This window comes from Artemia franciscana, chromosome 12 (genome assembly GCF_032884065.1).
Source record: "Artemia franciscana chromosome 12, ASM3288406v1, whole genome shotgun sequence".
NCBI lineage: Eukaryota > Metazoa > Arthropoda > Branchiopoda > Anostraca > Artemiidae > Artemia > Artemia franciscana.
The window spans coordinates 19,048,072-19,069,037 of record NC_088874.1 but is presented as its reverse complement, the minus strand read 5'-3'; the positions used below and the strand labels follow the sequence as shown (position 1 = coordinate 19,069,037).

Here is a 20,966-nt window from a genome sequence, read left to right as displayed (position 1 = left end):
ATTTAGAGCTGGGTTCTTGACCTGGCAACACCTGGACTTGAACACTTGGCTAAGACAACTCCTAGAATAAAACTAGCATAGGTTTAGACTAGCCTAGAAGAATTTTGTTAACCCTAAAGTTGTTATAATTCATGAATAGACAAAAATATCCAGAAATAAAACTAGGCTGGCTTGAGTGCAATTTAGAGTAAAACCACAGCAATAGGCATATTTTTTTTTAACATATTTTTTTTTCAAAGCTCATAGTGGGAAAAATAATTATACAGGCCTATCCCTCAGCACCAACATTTGACTAAGTAAACCACTAGGCTATTCAATTTAAACAGTGCTTAACAAATAGATTGATTTAGCAATTACTCCAGGCCATTTGTAGGGTAATATCTTCTGCTGGGCAGCTTCCACAACATCAGCACTATCTTATTGATTATTTTATTGGTAAAATCCAAGATGAGAGGCTTTTTGCTATCTTGGAATTAGTGGTATTTAGAGAATGAAATTTCTGCTAGAAAATGTCTAAAATTTATAGAAATATTATATTATTCTTAATTTTGTGTTTAAGTCTGCTTTTCTCTGAAAATGATAAGAAACACAACTCCAGTGACCTAAGTAGAACTTTAAGCCATATTAGGATTATTTTTTCAAATTCTGCAAAATCTTTGAGTCTAAATCAGCACATAGCAAAAGATATGCAGCTCAAAATACTCTCCTTGGGTCTTCTATGGGCTGTGAATCTATTTCCTAAAATTTTCATTTTATAGCCCAAGTTGTTTCATCTGCCTAACTTAACTGCTTTCAAGGATAGCAAAAAGTCTCTCATATAGTATTTACTAAGCATCAACTTTGAGCCAGTTAAAAATTAGTTGGCAATACTGTCTGTATAGAATTTCAAGAATGTGGACTTTTAAAATTGTATTTTCTTCTTAAATTTGACTAGATTTGAAGTCAAAGTATCTTTAATCAAAATTGAAATAATAGTTTTAGGTGCTGGTAACTGATGTTTTACTTTAATGTTCTTCAATACCTTATAAGATGCCAAAATTCTTGATGCTGAATAGTATTTTATCTGTAGATTGACATTATTAAAAATACATTAAATGTAAGAACTCTGTTCTTTATCCTAAAAGTCATCATGCTTAAATTACCATAAATTGCAGTGTGGAGCAAGCTAAGGATTTCAATCTTGTTTTACTCTGTTATGACATCTGTATGAATGACAATGCAGTTGTACATAAGATGATTATTTACCCTAAGGTTTTTTTTTACAATCCTGTGAATTTGCCAAACTGTGCAAATGAAACTTTCAAGGATTGATTTACAGCTTAAGATAAGTCCTTCAGAGTTTTCTCCAGCTTCTATCAAGGTTTATTCTATATTTGTTTCCTTCAAAGATTCTGGTGAATAATGGAATAGCTCAAATTATGTGGTGAGTTTCCCTTTTTGAAAGAAAAGGGAAAAATCACTTAAGTTTCCTATAAACTATGCATAAAGTAATATGTTCAAAAAAGTTGTTTAGTTTTAAATAAAGATAAAGATAATTTGGCTCTGGTTCTTCTAGAATTTATAAAGAAACACCAATACAAATTCCACTCACTTGAAATTCTGAAGTGAAATAGTTGAGTGTAATGAAAGAAACTTTCAGACGTCGGTTCTTAAGTCTTCTTCACATTTGTGCTTTTCTAGACATCAATTTTTAACCTTTATGACTTTAGACCAAAAAGGGTTGCACATAAAGGAAGAAGCATGATGATTAATAGATTATATATATGCTTAGACACTAATGTTTAGCTAAGTATATATGTGAATTCAACTTTAAGAATACCATCCACTTTTCTCAAGTGCTATTTCTAAGAAACCTTGTTTGAAAAGTAAATGATTGTTTCTTTTCTTGTATTAATTGCTTACTACAGAGTAAATAATTGTTTCTCATGCAATAATTTCTTTAGTATTCAATCAAACTTTTATATACAGGCAGAAGAAAAGGAACAGGACAAATATTTACTTATCAATATTTACTCATCTAAATATTAATTTAAATATTTACTCATCAGCTCTATAGGCTTTAATATCAACTATAATGGTACAATTTTCACTTCAAACATTTTTTAATTAATAAACAATTTCAATTAATTGTTACTGGGCAAATAATTTAGCAAATATTCTAGACTGTAACAAAGACAAACCATGGAAATATTATATAGATACATTAAAAAAAAATGGCATGTCATTCTCTTGCTCAGCTTATTCTTTTAGATCTGCAGTGAAATTTCTGAAAAAGAAAGAAATCATTGAAAGCTTCAAACTGCTTGTTGTATTACAACTCTTGCTTTTGGCAAACCAATGAAAATTAACTTCTAAAAATATTTTTCAAAATAAATTATAGAGCAATGATAAAACAAAAAAGAACAACAACAAAGAACACTGTCGGCCATGTGTGAGGTTTGCTCAGTGATACAGTTTTTGTGTGCAAGGAACCTTTCTGCTGTAGAGATTTTGATCTGTATGATGATACTGTTATGAGCAAAGGCAAAGTGGGCACAAGCATTCAAAGATGATCATCACAACATCCATGATGAGGACTACTCTGGTTGACCTTCTTTGATTACAGACAATTTGGTGACTTCAGTTGAAGTGAGGATTTGTCAGAAGAGTTGCTTCACAATAATGGGTCTATCAAACAAGTTTTCCTTAGGTGCTAAGGTCAGTGCTTTACAAAATTATTTCTGAATACCTACAGCTTAAGAAACTGTGCTCCCACTGGGTCCCAAGAGTCCTAACAGAGGACCACAAAAACCAAATATGAGTGTGCACTGAATTTCTTGATTTGTTTTCATGAAGAAGGTGATTCCTTCTTGAGTCAGATCATAACTGGAGATGAAACATGGGTTTTCATATCATGCCCAAATCAAAGCAACAGAGCATGGAATGGAGATACACACACTTGCCTGTAAAGGTGAAGGAATGAGAGACTATCCCAGCACAAAATCATGGTATCAATTTTTTGAATAGGCATGGTATTTTGTTTGTCAACTTCATGCAACAAGGAAACACTATCAATACAAAAACATACTTCCAAACCCCAAGAAAGCTATACAGAACAATTAAAAAAAGGAAGATGTGGCATTCTGACAAAGATAATAGTCTTTCATCATGACAAGCAAGACCTCATACTGTAGGTCAAACATTTAATATGTTGGACAGTTTTGGTTGGGAAGTTTTAGACCACCTACCCTACAGTCCTAATCTTGCACCAAGCAATAACAATATAAAATGGTAATGAACTCTTGGTTGTTAGAGCAGGCAGCAAGTCTTTTTGAAAGAGGTATTTTAAAATTGGTTGATAGGCAGGGTATTGAGCAACAATGTTTGAGCAAACCTGGCAACTATCTAAAAAAAAAGAAAAGAGTAAAGTATGTATGTTCTGAAAATAAATTTCCTTTTTTTTTTTATTTAACCTTACCTCAGATTTTTTTTTTTTTTAAACATGTCTGCTTGCAGGAACTATTTATATCAACATATAAATAGATGCCATTGCTAGAAAAAAAAATCAGGTCATTAGAATTGATATTTGTAAGCATCAGGCCAATAATGCTATGTTGAAGCGCTTCACTTAACCTTACATCATCAAGAAACTGTGTGAATTTAAGCCCATTGAGATTCAGACTTTTGTGTGATCAATCAAAGTCTTTTATCCAATTTACATATACTATTTAAATGTGGTTTGGTCCTCTAAAGCACATCTTGACAGCCTGCACATATCTACTGTTGCAAACCAGCCAAAGGGCCTTCTCAGAGACATATTCTCATCTGTTGTGATTTATTTTTCTGCAGAATTTTTTTTTCATTTTGTTTATACTAGCTATTTAAGACACCAAGCTGTTACTAGAACAGTTTGCACATATTCTTTTATTATGACATAAAATACATATCCAATTAACTGAACAGAATGACCAGCTTGCAATACAAAAATCAAGAATATTAAACTGGAGTTCCCATGAAAATGTAGGAATAGTTTTCTTTGCCGACGAAACCATAACATAACTCTTTTAACATAACATTTTTATGTGTAGTTTTGGATTCAGGTTGTAACCACTTAGACTGCATTCCTTGGTACAATTTTTCCCATTTCTCACTACCTAGTAATAATGTCTCCCCAATCTCATTTTCAGAAAAGGTTGTTGGCCTACCATTCACTTGTTGCCTGGCATAAGCTGTCTCATTTCTATTTTATATTCTTGGTTGAACAGCTGACTGTGAAGTAGATGTGTTGGCTTGGAGAGAGTGCTATGGCAACATCTATGAAATGCAATGTCATCCAGCCCTCATCTCTTACCTAGTGATTAGTAGTGGCAGTCTTTGATCTGTTGTAGACATACAAATGTTCTAACTTTATTCCTAGAAATAAGCCATCCAACTCAGCAACTCATACAGAAGGGGGACTTAATCTGGGGAAGTTGGATGAAAATGATACTATTTTCATTTTTGTTACTCCTCCCAAGAATATTCATGGTGTTTGGCTCTAATCAAAGAAGATTAAACTGATATCTGCTTAGAAAACTCTTGAGGGAAATCAATATTTCAATTAAAATTTTAAGGCAGTGATGAATCAAATTGAAAATGGTGTAACAAATAGCTTTGAAAGAGGGTTTTTCTAATGACTTTGGCTTCAAATGATAAAATATTTGGGAAAGTCCAAAGGTTAGGAAAATACAATACAGACATTTAAATACATAAATATTTTACCTTAAATCACCTTAAATCGCAGCTTGGAGCGATATAAGGATTATCCATCCTTGTGATGCTCCATGAGAAAAAAAGAATTCGTTTGGTGTAGATTGTGGCTGTTAGATTAGACTCTTGTGGAGGACTCTGCAGCTTCCCAATTGTAAAGGAACTCCTGGCAGAGCCATTCCCTATCAAGGTGGGACTTGAACATGTCAATTGAAGTAGCAGAAACTGTTTCTTCAGAGAGCTGGTTCCACATATTGATGATTCTTTGGCTGAAGAAGTGGCTTCTATGTCTACTCGTGGAACGCTGCATGGAGAGCTTCAAAGAATGTCCTCTAGTACCAGAATGCAAGGGCTGTGCAAAGAGACCGGGAAGGGTATTTTTAGAGAGGATTTTTTTGGTTAAAATAATGTCACCCCTTTTCCGTCGGTATGTCAGCGTCGGCAGCTTCAAACGACGTAGTCTTTCTTTGTATGGAAATTTATTCATGTTGGTAACCATCTTAGTGGCACGATGCTGGACATCCTCAAGCAACTTCCTATCTTTTTTGAAGAAAGGGGCTGCCAATGACATTCCAACCTCCAGGTGTGGACGTACAAGCGCCTTATATAACTTCATAAGAACTCTAGGGTGTCAGCTGGAGATGGTTCTTTTTATGATACCGAGGGTTTTATTTCCAGAAGATGAAACAGACTTAGCATGGCTGCTAAACTTTAATTGGTGATCTACAATAACCCCAAGATCTCTTTCATTGGAAACAGCAGAAAGGAAGTTGTCTTGAAGGAAATACTTATGATGCTTGTTATTTTTGTCAAAATGAATTACATGGCATTTGTCAACATAGAAAGTCAGAAGCCACATGTTAGCCCATCTTTCTAGACTATCAAGATCTGTTTGAATTGATTGCTGGTCAGAGGGAGTAGCCGCTTTTCCAACTAGTTTTGAGTCATCAGCGTAAAGGGTAATAAGATTTGAAAGAAGGGTGGGTAATTCGTTAACATAGAAGTTGAAAAGTGTTGGTCCAAGAATAGTGCCCTGGGGCATGCCACTTAATACAGTTGTGGGAGAAGAGAAATGAGGAGTTCCTTGTAAATCAAAAACTCTGACACTCTGTGATCTTTCAGAAAGGAAGCCCATAATCCACTGTACAACACCTTCGTTGACACCTGCAGCCCTTAATTTGATTATGAGGAATTCGTGACAAACTTTGTCAAATGCTTTGGACAGATCAAGAAGAATCATGTCGACAGGAAAACCCTCATCAAGCAGTGTAGTCACTATTTCATATGTTTGGATAAGGTTAGTGTCCACAGATCTACCAGATCTGAAACCATGTTGTGATGTGGAAAGGATATTATTGACCTCAAGATGTTCAATTAGAGCTTTATTAACAAATCTCTCAAGCACCTTAACAACTGCAGAGGTGATGCTTATGGGACGGTAATTCTCTGCTGAGTCTCTTCGTCCCTTTTTATGGATTGGGGTTATATAAGATGTTTTCCAATCATGCGGTAGTTCCCCATTTTGAAGAGATAACCGGAACAGCATGCACAGGGGGTAGCTGAGAGCTTTTCGACACTCCCTAAGAAGACGTGGATGAACACCGTCTGGTCCCTTTGACTTATTTACATCAAGCTTCTCAAGGCTATTGAAAACCATTAATTCACCTACTGACAGATCAGGCATAGGGAAAAGCACTTCATACAATGGAGGATCTGGTGAGGAGGTGCCCGAATTTTGGGTAAAGGCAGAAGCAAATTGTGCATTTAGAATGTCAGCCTTATCTATTGGAGATGAGTGTAATACACTGTGGTCAACAAGGTCAGGAATAGTATCATGATTTGGGTTTTTAGAAGAGACATGTCTCCAAAAAGATTTTGGGTTTAACTTGATCTCAGAAGCCAAATTTTCCTCGTAGGCAGATTTCAGTTTTTTTTACAGAATCTGTTACACGATTCCGTACTGCCTTATAAAATGACAGGGTCTCCTGGTTCCTCTTCTTCATATACTGTTTCCAAACTCTAGATTTCTGGTTAATCAGCTTCTTAACTTCCTTAGTGAGGAAGGGAAGTGTTTTGGGCTGTTTCCTAAAAATAACCCTGGAATGTTTCTTTTCAAGAGCAAGAAGAGTTTTTTTTAAATTTAGCCACGACTCATTGATGTCACTGGTGATAAGCATTGACCAGTTTGCAGATGAAAGTTCCTGTTGTATTGCCTCATAGTCGGTGAAAGTCTGAGGACGAAATTTAGGTTGAGGACGACTATTTAGGGACAACACAGACAGAATAACTAGGTGGTCACTAGTAGCAATTGGCGGTAAATAATCATTACGAATGAGGGAATCAGTATCACGCAAGATGACAAGGTCTAACAGCAAGGGATTCTGATCAGCTCTATAGCGTGTAGGCTTATCAATAGTCTGATGAAGAAAATTATTTGATAGGCAAGATAAAAAAGGTGAGTCTCTACTATTAGATGAAATATGTCCAGTTCCTTCAACCCACTCAATTGCAGGAAAATTAAAATCTCCAGTGATTATTAACTCAAATGAGATAGGAAGGGAAATTGAAGATGTCATTTCATCAATGATAGTTTTGAGGGCCAATTCACTATCTTCAAGGGAAGGAGCACTTGGACTTCGATAAACGCACCCAAGACGCAAATTTTTATTAGCAATGGAGATATCAAGCCATACACTTTCTATCAAAGATATATCAAGCATAGTAGGATTTACAACACTAACCTGGATACCATCTCTTACATAAACACCAACTCCTCTTCGACAATTTGAGTGCTCCAAGTTGCTAAATAGTTGATATCCCGAGATCTGTAGGGATGTTTCAGTAACCGCCAAAAAACTATGTTTTGGTAACAATTCAACAAAACACGCAATATCTGCTGCTTCTTCCCTAAGAAGCACTCCGGATTCTAGAAGCTTATTTGTCAGAGAATCAACATTGCTTGAAAGAACACGGAAAGTATTTTCAGAAAGGGGCTTCTGACTCGGGAAATTTGGCTGTTGAGACTCAGAGGTAATATCAGATATAGTACTTGAAAAACTTGAATCCGCTGGATTCTGACATGACACGAGCAAATTATTAGATATAACATTTGAATTAACATTAGCACAAATAGCTCTTAAATCGACATGGGAAACATTTGGAGAAGGATTGGATGAAGCTTCACAAGAAATATCAACTGACGATTTATCAAAACGAAGCACTGGGGAAACAAAACTATTTACATGAGGATGCGATGATATAACTAGGTTTCCATCGTGGATTGCTTTGGAGGGGACCAGGGTGGCACTTCCCAACTGTGATGAGCAGCCTCGTTTTTTGGAACGATTTGGCCCTTGAAGATCATGAGGTTGGGCTCACCTGAGCTTATTCTTCTTTTCAACTCCTCAACTAAAGCCTTCCTCCTGTTTCTCTCTGTCTTGGATGCGTCACCACGAAATTGTATATCCTCACGGAGCTCGCGGGAGCGGTTGATGATTGACCTTTTGATGTCAAGGCTTGGGACAGTAAAAAGGACAGGAGGAGGGCGTGCAGATGGCAGAGAGTTAGTAGGGATCGGAAGTCTTCTCACATTATTGATGTGAACGTCTCTGAGCTTATACTTTTGATCAATATAAGACTTGATGAATAGTTGGGTCATTGGGTTGCGGAGGGATCCCAAACGCAACAATGTTAAGGGCTCTACGTTGTCTGTCCCTTTCTTAAGAAAAGTGGCGCTGGATCTCACTATCAAGATGCTGGGTAAGATTGGCTTTGATGGTTGTTGTCTCTTGAAGAACTACCGTCTGGACTTCGGAACGCATTTCAGAGAGTGAGCATTTTTCGGACACCCGGGTTTCCAGTGCTGACACTTGTGATTTTATCTCACTGACAGTTTGTGAGATTTCAGCTTTTAATGATGTTTCCAAGTCTTTTAAAGATGCTTGGACAATTTCTTGAAAGGCCGCTTGAGATGGGATTTTATCAATGATCTCATTTTTCATGCTATTTATTGTAGCTTTTACGATATTCTCAACACTAGTATTTTGAGTATTAACAGATGTTGATCCGTATTTACATGCTGGGCACTTGATACAAATATCTACACGTCAGGAGATTTTCGTGATAAGCAGATATTCAGGTCCAGGCATGTCTAGACACTCGGTACATATCCACTTGTCACACCCATCACAAAGAATGGCATAAGAATCATTTTCTAATGCAATATTGCAGGCAAGACAATTGTCGGATCCTTTTTTCGGACTTATATGAGTCCTTTTTGGTCTTCTACTTGATGTGGCCTTAATTTCGCTAGGTGGCGGCATGATATGAGAAAAAAGCGCTGGAAAAAACTGCGGGGGAAAAAAAGCTTTCAGCCAACAGATATCAATTTATCACGGGGGTTTTCAGAACTTGGGGGACCTGTGGGAAGCGCGGATACTCAAATCGCCTATCCCCAGCAGTTTAAGGATGGATATCCCGCCGGTACCAATACGGCTCTTCGTGTTTGTTATCGCTCTCTTCTGCACAGGTTTCCCCAAATGCAGAAGATAAACGATTCAGCTTACGTAATCTGTGGCTTTATCAAAAAAACAGATACTTCGCAAATTTAGACCGGCAACACTGTATAGGTAAATAATGAAGAACGGGAAGATGTGCAATGAATTGCCCAAAAGTCTAAATATATCAATCACAGCACTGAGGTAGGTCCCTTAAATCAACACATAGGTTAACACAAGACCAGGGAAAATGCAAAAAACAAAGAGAAGTTTAATACATATATATCCAGGGTTCAAATTTATGCAGCCACATGGATTTGTTATTGAAGAATGAGAATTTAATGAGAATTTAATGAGAATTCTCTCCCACATGAGAATTTAAATATAAATTCTCTTATATTTATTTATGAATACAGTAAACGGTAAGCAATAATGCTGGTCACTATAGACACAAAACAAGAAATAGGCTAATTAGCAACACATTGAATATTAGAAGAGGATATGCTAGAAGAAAAAAAAACTTATATCCTAAAGTTGTAAACTCATAACTAAAAGATCAATTTATAACTAAACATCAATAACTCCCAAATAGAAAAGTGTCTCCACTAAAGAACATTTAAGTATCTGCACATTCCCAGCTTCCATGACTTCAATGGATAGACTATTCCAAGGTGAAATGACCCTACTGGAAAATGAACATTGCCCTATTTTCTTATTTGAATTTGGGGGGTACAGTTTGTAATGGTGTTGGCAGATTGTGTGATAGTAACTGTATTTGAAAAATGAATCAAAATCTTGGTCATCTATACCTTTAATAATACAGAACACATTGATGATGTCACCATAACGTACCTCTATTGGGTCTTTTATGGGCAAGTAGACCTTCATGTTGTCAGCAAACAACTTTAAAAATGAGCGATGGATAGAAAAGGGTAAATCATTCACAAATAAACAGAATAAAACAGGTCCCAGGCAACTGCCCTGGGGCACCCCACTTATTACTTCAATTGGAGATGATATCACCTCCCCAACAACTACCTCTTGAGTAGGCTGCTTTAGATAATCAACTATGAATGAAACTGTTATTGGTCCTAGGTTATACATAGCACATGTGCGACCCAGTTTCCCAGATAGCACAAAAGGTAGCTCAAAGAGTTTATTTTTTAATGTAGCCCAGTGACCCAGATAGAACAAAAGGTTGGATATATCTACTATAACTTTCTTTTCTTTTTTAGACTGACCTTGGTGGCATAAGATGGCGGAGGCTGTCTCATAAAGGAAATGGAGTGTTTGCTAACAGGACAGTTGAGCCTCATAATGATCTTATTCTATCTTCATATTCAAAGTGTTTGCAGGTAAATTTGTTTGTTTTATGTTTAAGGTGTTTTGCTTCTTCATATTTGCACTTTGAGTAGAGGCTGATATAGCAGTTGAATAGCACATATAAGCAAGACTTGTATTGATCTGTGAATAAGTCCTATTCCTCAGTGGTGAAGCATTGGGAGGAGGTGTGTGTGAAGTAGATTACCTCCAGAAGAAAAACCAAAATTATTTCGTGATGAATTTGTAAATTATTTAGCAAAAAATGAATTTAAAAGCTTGGATTATATTAATAAATTGACCCATTGTCTTTGCTATGTGTAAATATTTCACTTGTATGCAACTTGGGCTATGTAAAATAAGCAATAAAGCTGAGCAAAATTTTATACTTGTGTTTTTTTTTTGGTATATAGAAAGATATTACTGTGGTCTCAGAGGGTCTTAAGTATATTATATCTGATAACCTAAAGTTTAAAAAATACTTCAAAGCAGCAGCATCAATTGGTAGGGAAGGCAACTGCTCCCCTCCTTGATTTTATGGTCTTCCCTAGATCTTGCAATGTATTTTTTATGTTCTAATAAAAAAAAAAACTGGAAAAATATTTGTTCTGATCACCACCCCACCCCTGCGCAAACAAACACACACACATTTCTGTGAATTGACATCCCTGACTAAAAGACTATTGTCAACTTTTTGGTAATGCATTGATTTTTTTTTAATCATTTTCCTTACAAGAAGCAGAAATGCTAGATTTTTTACCTAAACTTTATTGTACCTGAAAGGTCAAGGGGTTTAAAATGTATGTTTACAATTGTTATAAAAAAATCTCATATCTCTAGTTACTCATCATCCTATATGTAAAGTCTGATTGTGCCACTGGTTATTCTAATATTACAGTAAATTGTGAATTCTTTTGTTCAGAATTCCGAGTAATCATTTACATAAGATTTAAATAAAGTGGGATAAGAACTTGTACCAATTGAATAGAATTTTACAAAAAAAAACGACATGCCATGGGCACTAGATGCTTATGCTTTGGGTAAGTGTTAATTATTCATCAACTGATTAGGCCATGCAATTCATATCAACTAAACATGATTGCTCAAGTTGTCGCAATCAGATTCCTGCATTTGGGTTAAAGCATCAACTCCTGTGTATATTGGGAGTCTGTGTATATTGGGACCCTTTCATGCTTATAAAATTCTCAGATGTACTTTGCATATATACTCTAAATTGAGTTTGCTATGAGTTGGTTGCCTTCAGGTCTTCCCCTGGGAAATTTTTTGGGACTTGTGGGTTCACCTTTAATCCCCAGTATTTTCAAAATGTTGCTTGTTTAGTTTTTCTCCAATTTAAACCCTTCCATCCCCAACGCCCTATTGTCTTGCCTACTTAAATCAATTATAGCATGTGTACCCAACTAGCATATCTAAAGCTGATCTTATCGTCAAAATATATATGATGATCAAACCTTTAGAAGTAGTACTATATTTGCAAATTAAAATCACAAAATGATTGTACCTTACCTTTCCCATGTGATAACAGCTTCTAGATGTTGTCATATCATTTTTAAAACCTTTATATTCGTTTTAAAAACATCAGCATTGCAAATATTAATTGGTAAGTATATATGGCAAAAAGTAAAACAAAACTACATTATGAAAAGTGTGAGCAAGGATTTTCAATCACATTTTATTTTTGCTTAAAAGCAAGAGTGTATTCAATGATTGTGTTCTGTGGGTTTTTGCAGCTAGGGTTTTACTTCCTATGCCTTAGCAGGGAGTGCACCAATTGATCATTGTCTTGCCATTTTATTGCCCATAGAAATTGCAAAGAGTTTGGAGAGAGCAAGTCAGGATAAAATCCCCCTCCCATATATATATATATATATATATATATATATTTATATATATTTATATATATATATATATATATATATATATATATATATATATATATATATATATATATATATATATATATATATATATATATATATATATATATATATATATATATATATATATATATATGTATATATATATATATGTGTGTGTGTTTGTGTGTGTATTTGTATTTATTTTATATATATTGTATGATTTTTAGGCTGAATTACTTTGTGTATGGAGACGGGTGCTGCCGCCTGTAGACCCCTATGGACCACAACAAGCACCAGTGAATTTCCTTAATGGACCCAAAGAGCTCTGGATATTTTGGTATGGAGAAGAGCCAGACTTTGCAAGTCTTGTCCATCCAGATTTGCTTGCTTGTGAGTATTGCCTTTAGGTATAGTTTCAACCAACTTTTTAACAGAATAATTGTCTTCTGATTCAAGGTTTATTTATTTTATTTCATCTTCAAATATTAATTAATCACGTATTATTGACACTTGGATTAGGCATTAGGACTATTCAGTTAAAGATTACAAACTGAGGTGAAATTTCCATTTTCTAGAGTTTTTGAAGTTCAATGTTAGTTTTTCGTTTGTATTATTGCTTAAATAAAAATTTTCTGTGCCTTTAGAATGACAATAATGAAATTGTGGATCTGTGACCTAAGAGAAAAATTCTCTTGTTTTGTAAAAAATAAACAATATTCTGGAGATCTTCTGCCAAATAGCGTAATTTTCCTTGGTTTTTCGAATGACCTACGTGTGTGATTATTTTATGTAACCCTCTATTGTTTAGCAATAGAAAATTCAGTTTTATCATAATTGGCATGTCTTAGCTTTTCCTGTGTGCAAAATTATCTCATCCTGCTTGTTTTTTGTTTTTTTTCTACCAAATTAAGCTGATACAATTTATTGAATAGACTATGGAGTTCCGAAATGGTTAGTTGCATTTTCCCTGGGATGAGTTTTCAAGCATTAGGATAATTTTGCTTCCAGGTTGTAGATTTATAACCTGAAATTCTAAGTGTAATACCTAAAATGTTTTCCTTTATGTAAATGTGTTTTTTTTTTACTAACTAAGTCATTTAGTGTTTAAGTGTTTTCACATCAATTTTTGAATTTTGGATGTAATTAAGAATTTTTTGGTGTGATTTTATTGGGCTTTATTGTCCTATTCATTGTTGTTGTTTTTTTTTATAATTTTTATATTTGAGTTTCAAGGTGTAACTGTTCCTTGTCAGGAATGAAGGTGAAATAATATGCAAAGATAATAAATAAACATAAAACTTTAAAATCCCCATATTTTGCTTTTATATCTTTCAAACTATAGCATGTGGGATTTCTCAAGGGGCTCTATTCCAGCCTTATCAGCTCTTTTCTTTCGTTCTTTTTCGTTCCCATGCATCTGTTCAGTGTGTTTGTCATCAAGTCACTTCAAAACTCGCTCTTTTCGTCTGCTAGGATAAGACGTTTAAATGATGTTTCATCAAAAGGATTTCACTTTTTTATAGAATCCACGGGTGGTTTGAAGTAATTAGAAACTAGCCATTACATTGAATTTGGAATCCTTAATTTAGGAATATCTTTTAGACGTTTTTGAAGTAAAATCTAATGTTCATGGATGGTTTAAGGAAAATCTCGAAAGGTTTCACATAAGCGCTGAACTAAAGCTATTAATCTATCCTGAACTGTATTTTAGGTTAACTTCAATTTTTTTTTTAACCAAGATGTGAGTATGTCCAGTTTGTGTTGATAGGTGTTTTTTTCCTTTTACTTTCTTTAGTTCCTCTCTTTTTGGTATGGACAGGTTTAAATTATCATCGTTCTGAAAAATGAAAATCTTGGTGTATGTACTGACAGTTAATTTTGAAAAAAAAATCAATAAGTTGTAATAGTTTGTTATTCACTTTGAAAACACTCAAATATTGGAATCATTTGGTTTTCTACAACCCAAGTGGGAATGCTAATTTAAAATCTTAATGTTATTCTTTACAGCCGAATAGTTGCATTAAATATTTTGATGCATATAGGGGGGGGGGCAGAGTCAGTCCGAGTGACCCCTACCCCCTGAAGGGTTGGTTCTGTGTATACCTATGATTAGCTATTTCGTATCTTTTTGTTTTAGGTAATGAAGCTCAGTCTGGTACCCTTAGCCAAGGTTCGTGGGAAGAAGGACTAAGTTATGAGTGTCGTACACTTCTTTTTAAAGCCCTGCATAACCTTATTGAAAGATGTCTTTTGGCCCGTGATTATGTAAGGCTAGGACGGTGGTTCATCCAACCTTATCCAACTGCGTCGTCTCCTACTGCACCTGATGCAAGTCATCTGGCCTTTAGTTTTACTTATTTCCTGCACGGAGAGTCAACGGTTGTTTGCAGTCTAGATGTAAGACAGCAGGTTGCTGTTAGACGTGTTCAAAGCTCTCATCTTGTTGCATCTCAGCATAGTGAGCTTGGTACGCAGGTGCTATTAGCTCCATGGGGTCTTGCTGGAACTCTCACTGGAGTGTCCTGGAAGGTATCCATTGATTTAATTTTTACTGGGTCCTTAATCCTTTTAATGGTAATTATTCATAGCATTATGGCAATATGAAAGCTGGTTAACTTATGTTTTGTAAAAAAAAAAAAAATGAATAAAAAAATCGTAAACTAAAGAAATACTCTATTCTTATAAATCTTTATGTACTTCAATTACATGTTTCTTTTCCTGGAAGGTTACTACTCTTAGCATGTCATGTGTTCACAAGACGGCCTTAAAAAAACTTTTCTTTTCTTCTTAAATATATTTGTTCGCTGTTTATTCTTTATTAATTTGAGTATTATTTTTCATCATGGATACCCAACCAAGTCTTAAAGCATGTGCTTGGAGTCAAAGTAATGCTAAAGTTTGAGTTGTCACCAAGCTAAGTCTTATGTGACAAAACTTTGCAGTTTCGGCAAAATTCAGAGCCTCGTTTAATTTGACAACTCAGAGCTCTCATTAACAACAATATCAACAAGATAGACAGCTAGCGTTCTATTTACATGCTTCTGTCAATATAAAAAGACAAAGAAACTGTCTTTTCAAACCCCCACGAAATATTAATTTGCTCTGAATGCGACGATTAACTAAAGAAACTTCAATATTGAAGCACTTTATTCTGCCTTGGTCTCCTGACTAGTTGAACAACTATGTGTGCCAATATAATAAGTAGAATTGTTAGATCTTATTTGTTTGAATAGTCTGTGGATTAAGGATAAACACGAAAAATACAACAAGCTCAAATTAGCCTGACTTCCAGCAAAACGTTTCATGTTTTGTGTTGTAGGCTGATAAGAAAAAATGTATGCAAGAAAAAAGTACTATTCCGCCGACTAGTTGACACAAATGTACTGAAATAGTTCAAGTTGGTGATGGTGGTGCTTCACCAGTGATAAAGAAACGAACAATTGTAAGGTATTAATATAAAAAAGACGGTGCCTTTCCTTCTACTTTTTCAAAGTAAAGAATCATTATCCTTGATGCTGAATTTCTTAAAAAAAAATATTTAAATAAAAAATCAATGGCAGCACCAAAGACAATTAATGTGATCAAAAGCATACGTCAGTTGTAAAACAAAAAACTTGAAAAAGGATAATTTCTTTCTCATTATGTGCTTTAAAATGAGTTTTCCACTGTAAATTTCTTGTAGTCCTTGATCCTATTGAAGAAATTGGAGGATTTTTCCAAATTATTCCACTAGTTAAAGTTATATCGGGAAAAGCCAATTGAGGGTAACACGTAGTGCCGTTTTTATTCTGCCTAGCCTTTGACAACAGGCATTGAATGAACATGTTTATATGGGTACTACAAGGAAATAATGCATTCATAGATTGTGAATTTAGGGTTGTGTTTTTGTATAGGTATTTGGCCACAGAGTAGGCTGATGTTTTAAGATATTCCAAATATTTTTCGAGCAGTCACGATCAGCAATTCGAGTGACTTTATGTCAAGAACCGTTTCTTTCTAGGGGGTGTGCATCCAACTGTTGATTTTCCCTGGAGAATCAAGTTGAAAATTTAGCATAATGTTTTAATAGATTATTAAAAAGAAAGCACTTCTTTCAGTGCAAGGAAGCACGTACTGAGAAACTCAGAAACGCACTTGATTTTATGTATTTACAAACCAAATGTATTAAATTTGAAGTCATAGGAAAAACTTTAAGTAGTTATGTTAATTCTATAAACCATAGCTTAAATTTACGTTTTTTGCATATATATATATATATATATATATATATATATATATATATATATATATATATATATATATATATATATATATATATATATATATATATATATATATATATATATATATATATATATATATATATATATATATATATATATATATATATATATATGTATTTATATGTATATATATATATATATATATTTATATATATATATATATATATATATATATATATATATATATATATATATATATATATATATATATATATATATATATATGTATTTATATGTATATATATATATATATATATATATATATATATATATATATATATATGCACATAATACACGGGTGATATATATCCCACTTTTGCTTGACAAAAAAAAAACCTCCAAAATACGTGTAATATTTATATTTATATTATGAATATAAGTGCCTTTATGTGTAAATAATTTCCTGCATTTTTTTTTTTTTGAGAGTTCTTTTTTTTTTTTTTTTTTTTTTTAGTTAGGGGATCCAGTCTGCGATCAAACTTTAAAAGAATGGCGTCAATTTTATCCAATTCCGATGGATTTCCAGCATTTGGACGTCCCACCTGTTATTGAAGTGAGCATATCTGGTATGCGAGTTCGTTATCCAAGTATCTATGTTCTGGTGACAGATCTTGATACCCATTCACCACAACAACAAAAACAAGGTAATTCACATTTGTCCATCATAATCTTACAGTGTATACTTACTAATTGTTCATGGATAGAGTGTATATTTGAAAACAAACTGAAATAATAATTTATTTTTTAATTATTTAAAACTACACATGGCTGCTTTTTGTGGTTTAATATGAACCAATAGCTAATCAGCTACTTTAAAGTTTAATTTTGGATACCTCCCCCCCCCTTGAGATCGATCAAAATGATCCCTTTTTAGAAAAATGCTCTGATGTACTCCACTGAGGAGGGGGAGATGTCCATTGTAAGCCAATTGTCCTGCATTGAATTAACACAAAATAGAGAAGTCTTGCTATGATTTTTACAAAAAAAGAAATAACAGGACTAAGCATATTCTTTGTATTTAAGGATTAGTGGCTAAGCCATCATCCCCGATGAGTGGTTCTCTTGCATATGGAGAACCTGCGGCCCCTTATGCTGCTGCTGCTAAACATTGTCCAATAGTTGGAGGTACTGCTAGTCGGCGAGTTTTAGCGTCAAGTCGTCACGATAGCATTGCTAATGCTGATAATACGAATGAAAGTATGGTAGAAGTTGGTGATCCGCTAGCAAAGTCACCATGTCACTGTCCAAGGTATCTTTATTACTTTTTATTTCTGTTTCGTGTTGTTTACCTGATTTGCATTGTTTTATACTGTAAATAGTCATACTTTTCAAAAAGTGCTTAGAGGGAGACATTATACATATTCTCTCATTGTTTGGTGCTTTTTGTATGAAGAAAAAAATATGCAAGTGTCATAGACCTCTCACAAGTCTGGGTGTTTACCATACTGTTTGATTATCTTCATAATTTTCATAATATTCGATTTCTATCAGTATTAAAAATAGCACGAAATGAAAGTTAAAAGGGGTCTCTTGAGTTTTTTTTTGCGTTTTTGCGTGTTGTCTCTAAAATGTTTTTACAGGGGTGAGGGGCCGTTCTCTGCTGTAAGTATTGTAAATATAGCCAGTATTACTGTTTAATACCCATGGTTTTGGTATTACAGTACTATTATTTCATAATTGGCAGTATGTTTAATAATATCGTGTCTGCAGGAAAAACAGCATGTGTGCGATCCTTTGCAAGCCCCAGCCACGGGTTCAGCATAGTTTAATCTGTCTAAACCAAGTTAAGATTGATTTTCTGGATAAATTCTAGAGTATTAATTTGCGCTTTCAGTGGAAATTAAATTGTAAAATTAAATAAAAGATTTAATTAAACTGTTTCGATTAAATGATATTCTTTCATTGTTTGGTGCTTCATGTATAAAGAAAAAAATATGCAAGCATCATAGACCTCTTACAAGTCTGGTATGGGTGCTATTATGACTTTTTTATGGCACTTGGTATGAACCAAGTGACATATAGCAATCGCAATTCTGTCTGTCTGTCTGTCGGCCTCGGTTTTGCTACTTTAGGCACTTTCAGGTAAGCTAGGACTATGAAATTTGGCAGGCGTATCAGGGACATGACCAGCTTAAATTAGAAATAGTCGTTTTCCCACTTTGACCATGGGGGGGGGGAGTGGGGGCCCAGTTAATTCGTAAAAAATAGAAAAAATGAAGTATTTTTAAGTTATGAGCGGGTGATGGGATCTTAATGAAATTTGATGTTTGGAATGATATTGTGTCTCAGAGCTCTTATTTTAAATCCCGACCGGATCTGATGACATTGGGGGGGGGGGGCTGGAGGGGGGAACCTAAAATCTTGGAAAACACTTAGAGTGGAGGGATCGGGATGAAACTTGATGGGAAAAATAAGCACAAGTCCCAGATACATGATTGACATAATCGGAACGGCTCCGCTCTCTTTGGGGTAGTTGGGGGGGGGGGGGGTAATTCTGAAAAATTAGGAAAAATGAGGTATTTTTAACTTACGAACGAGTGATCGGATCTCAATGAAATTTGATGTTTAGAAGGATATCGTGTCTTAGAGCTCTTATTTTAAAGCTTGACCGGATCTGGGGAAAATGGGTGGGGGGAAGTTCGGAGGGGGAAACCTAAAACTTGGAAAACACTTAGAGTGGAGGGATCGGGATGAAACTTGGTGGGAAAATAAACACAAGTCCTAGATACATGATTGAAATAAACGGAACGGATCCGCTCTCTTTGGGGTAATTGGGGGGGGGGGGTTAATTCTGAAAAATGAGGTATTCTTAACTTACGAACGGGTGATCGGATCTCAATGAAATTTGATATTTAGAAGGATATCGTGTCTCAAAGCAATTATTTTAAATCCTGATCGGATCTGGTGACATTGGGGGAAGTTTGGGGTGGGGAACCTAAAATCATGGAAAACGCTTAGATTGGAAGGATCGGGATGAAACTTGGTGGGGAAAATAATTAGAAGTCTTACATACGTGATTTACATAATTGGAACGGATCCGCTCTATTGGGGGGGGGGGGGGTTAATTCTGAAAAATAAGAAAAAATGACGTATTTTTAACTCACGAAGGAGTGATCGGATCTTCATGAAACTTCATATTTAGAAGATCCTCGTAACTCAGATTTCTTATTTTAAGTCTCAACCGGATCAAGCGTAATTGGGGGGGGGGCAGTTGGGGGACCGGAAATCTTAGAAAATACTTAAAGAGGTGAGATCAGGATGAAACTGGATTTAAAGAATAGAAACCTGTCTAAGATATCTGACTGACATAACCGGATCTGCTCTCTTTGGTGGAATTGGGGGGGGGGGGGTAATTTTGAAAATTGAGGTATTTGTAACTTACGAAAGGGTTACCAGATTTTAAAGAAATTTGATATTTAGAAGGATCTTGTGCTTTAAAGTTCTAATTTTAAATTCCGACCAGATCCTGTGACATTGGGGGAGTTGGAGGGGGAAACCGGAATTTTTGGAAAACGTGAAAATTGGGGTATTTTCATCTTACGAATAGATGATCGGATCTTAATGAAATTTGATTTTTAGAATGAATTCATGTCTCAGAGCTCTTATTTCAAATCCCGACCAGATCTTTCGACATTGGGGGGAGTTGGAGGGGGAAATCTTGGAAAACACTTGGAGTGAGGAATCGGGATGAAGCTTGGTGGATAGAATAAACAAATGTCCTTGATACTTGATTGACAGAATCGTACTGGATTCGCTCTCTTTGGGGGAGTTGGGGGGAGGGGTTCAGTGATTTGGCGAGTTTGGTACTTCTGGACGGCTAAAGGCATGCTTCTGGCATGTCAGGGAGCTGCACAATTTGACTTAATAAAGTCGTTTTCCCAGATTCGGCCATCTGGGGGGCTAAAGGGAGAGGAAAAATTAGAAAAAATTAGGTATTTATAACTTACGAGTGGGTGATCGGATCTTAATGAATTTTGATATTTAGAAGGACATCGTGACTCAGAGCTCTTACTTTAAATCCTGACCGGCATTAATTTTCTTATTTTCCTTTTTAAATCAATTTATTGATTCATAGAATTTTGTTAAGAGCTCATACCATATGATCTCTTGGCTCTTAGCTCTTCTCGCCTCGTCACAAGTGTCATATGAGCTCTTAGCTCTTGTTGTATTTTGTTTTTATCTTTGTGTGGTTTAACGTTTACTATTTGATTATCTTCATAATTCTTATAATATTCGATTTTTTCAGTATCAAAAATCGC

The 20,966-nt window shown here is 34.9% G+C and overlaps 1 protein-coding gene across 1 annotated transcript in view; it reads left to right on the top strand.

The window, feature by feature from the left end:
• The window catches only part of LOC136033803 (mediator of RNA polymerase II transcription subunit 13-like), a 79,307-nt gene that overhangs the window by 3,176 nt on the left and 55,165 nt on the right, over window positions 1–20,966 (top strand). Inside the window, exons 2-6 of the mRNA XM_065714717.1 lie at window positions 10,460–10,579; window positions 12,652–12,814; window positions 14,562–14,953; window positions 17,162–17,351; window positions 17,731–17,956. Coding sequence (XP_065570789.1) covers window positions 10,460–10,579; window positions 12,652–12,814; window positions 14,562–14,953; window positions 17,162–17,351; window positions 17,731–17,956 — 1,091 coding nt within the window. The remainder of the gene's footprint in view (window positions 1–10,459; window positions 10,580–12,651; window positions 12,815–14,561; window positions 14,954–17,161; window positions 17,352–17,730; window positions 17,957–20,966) is intronic.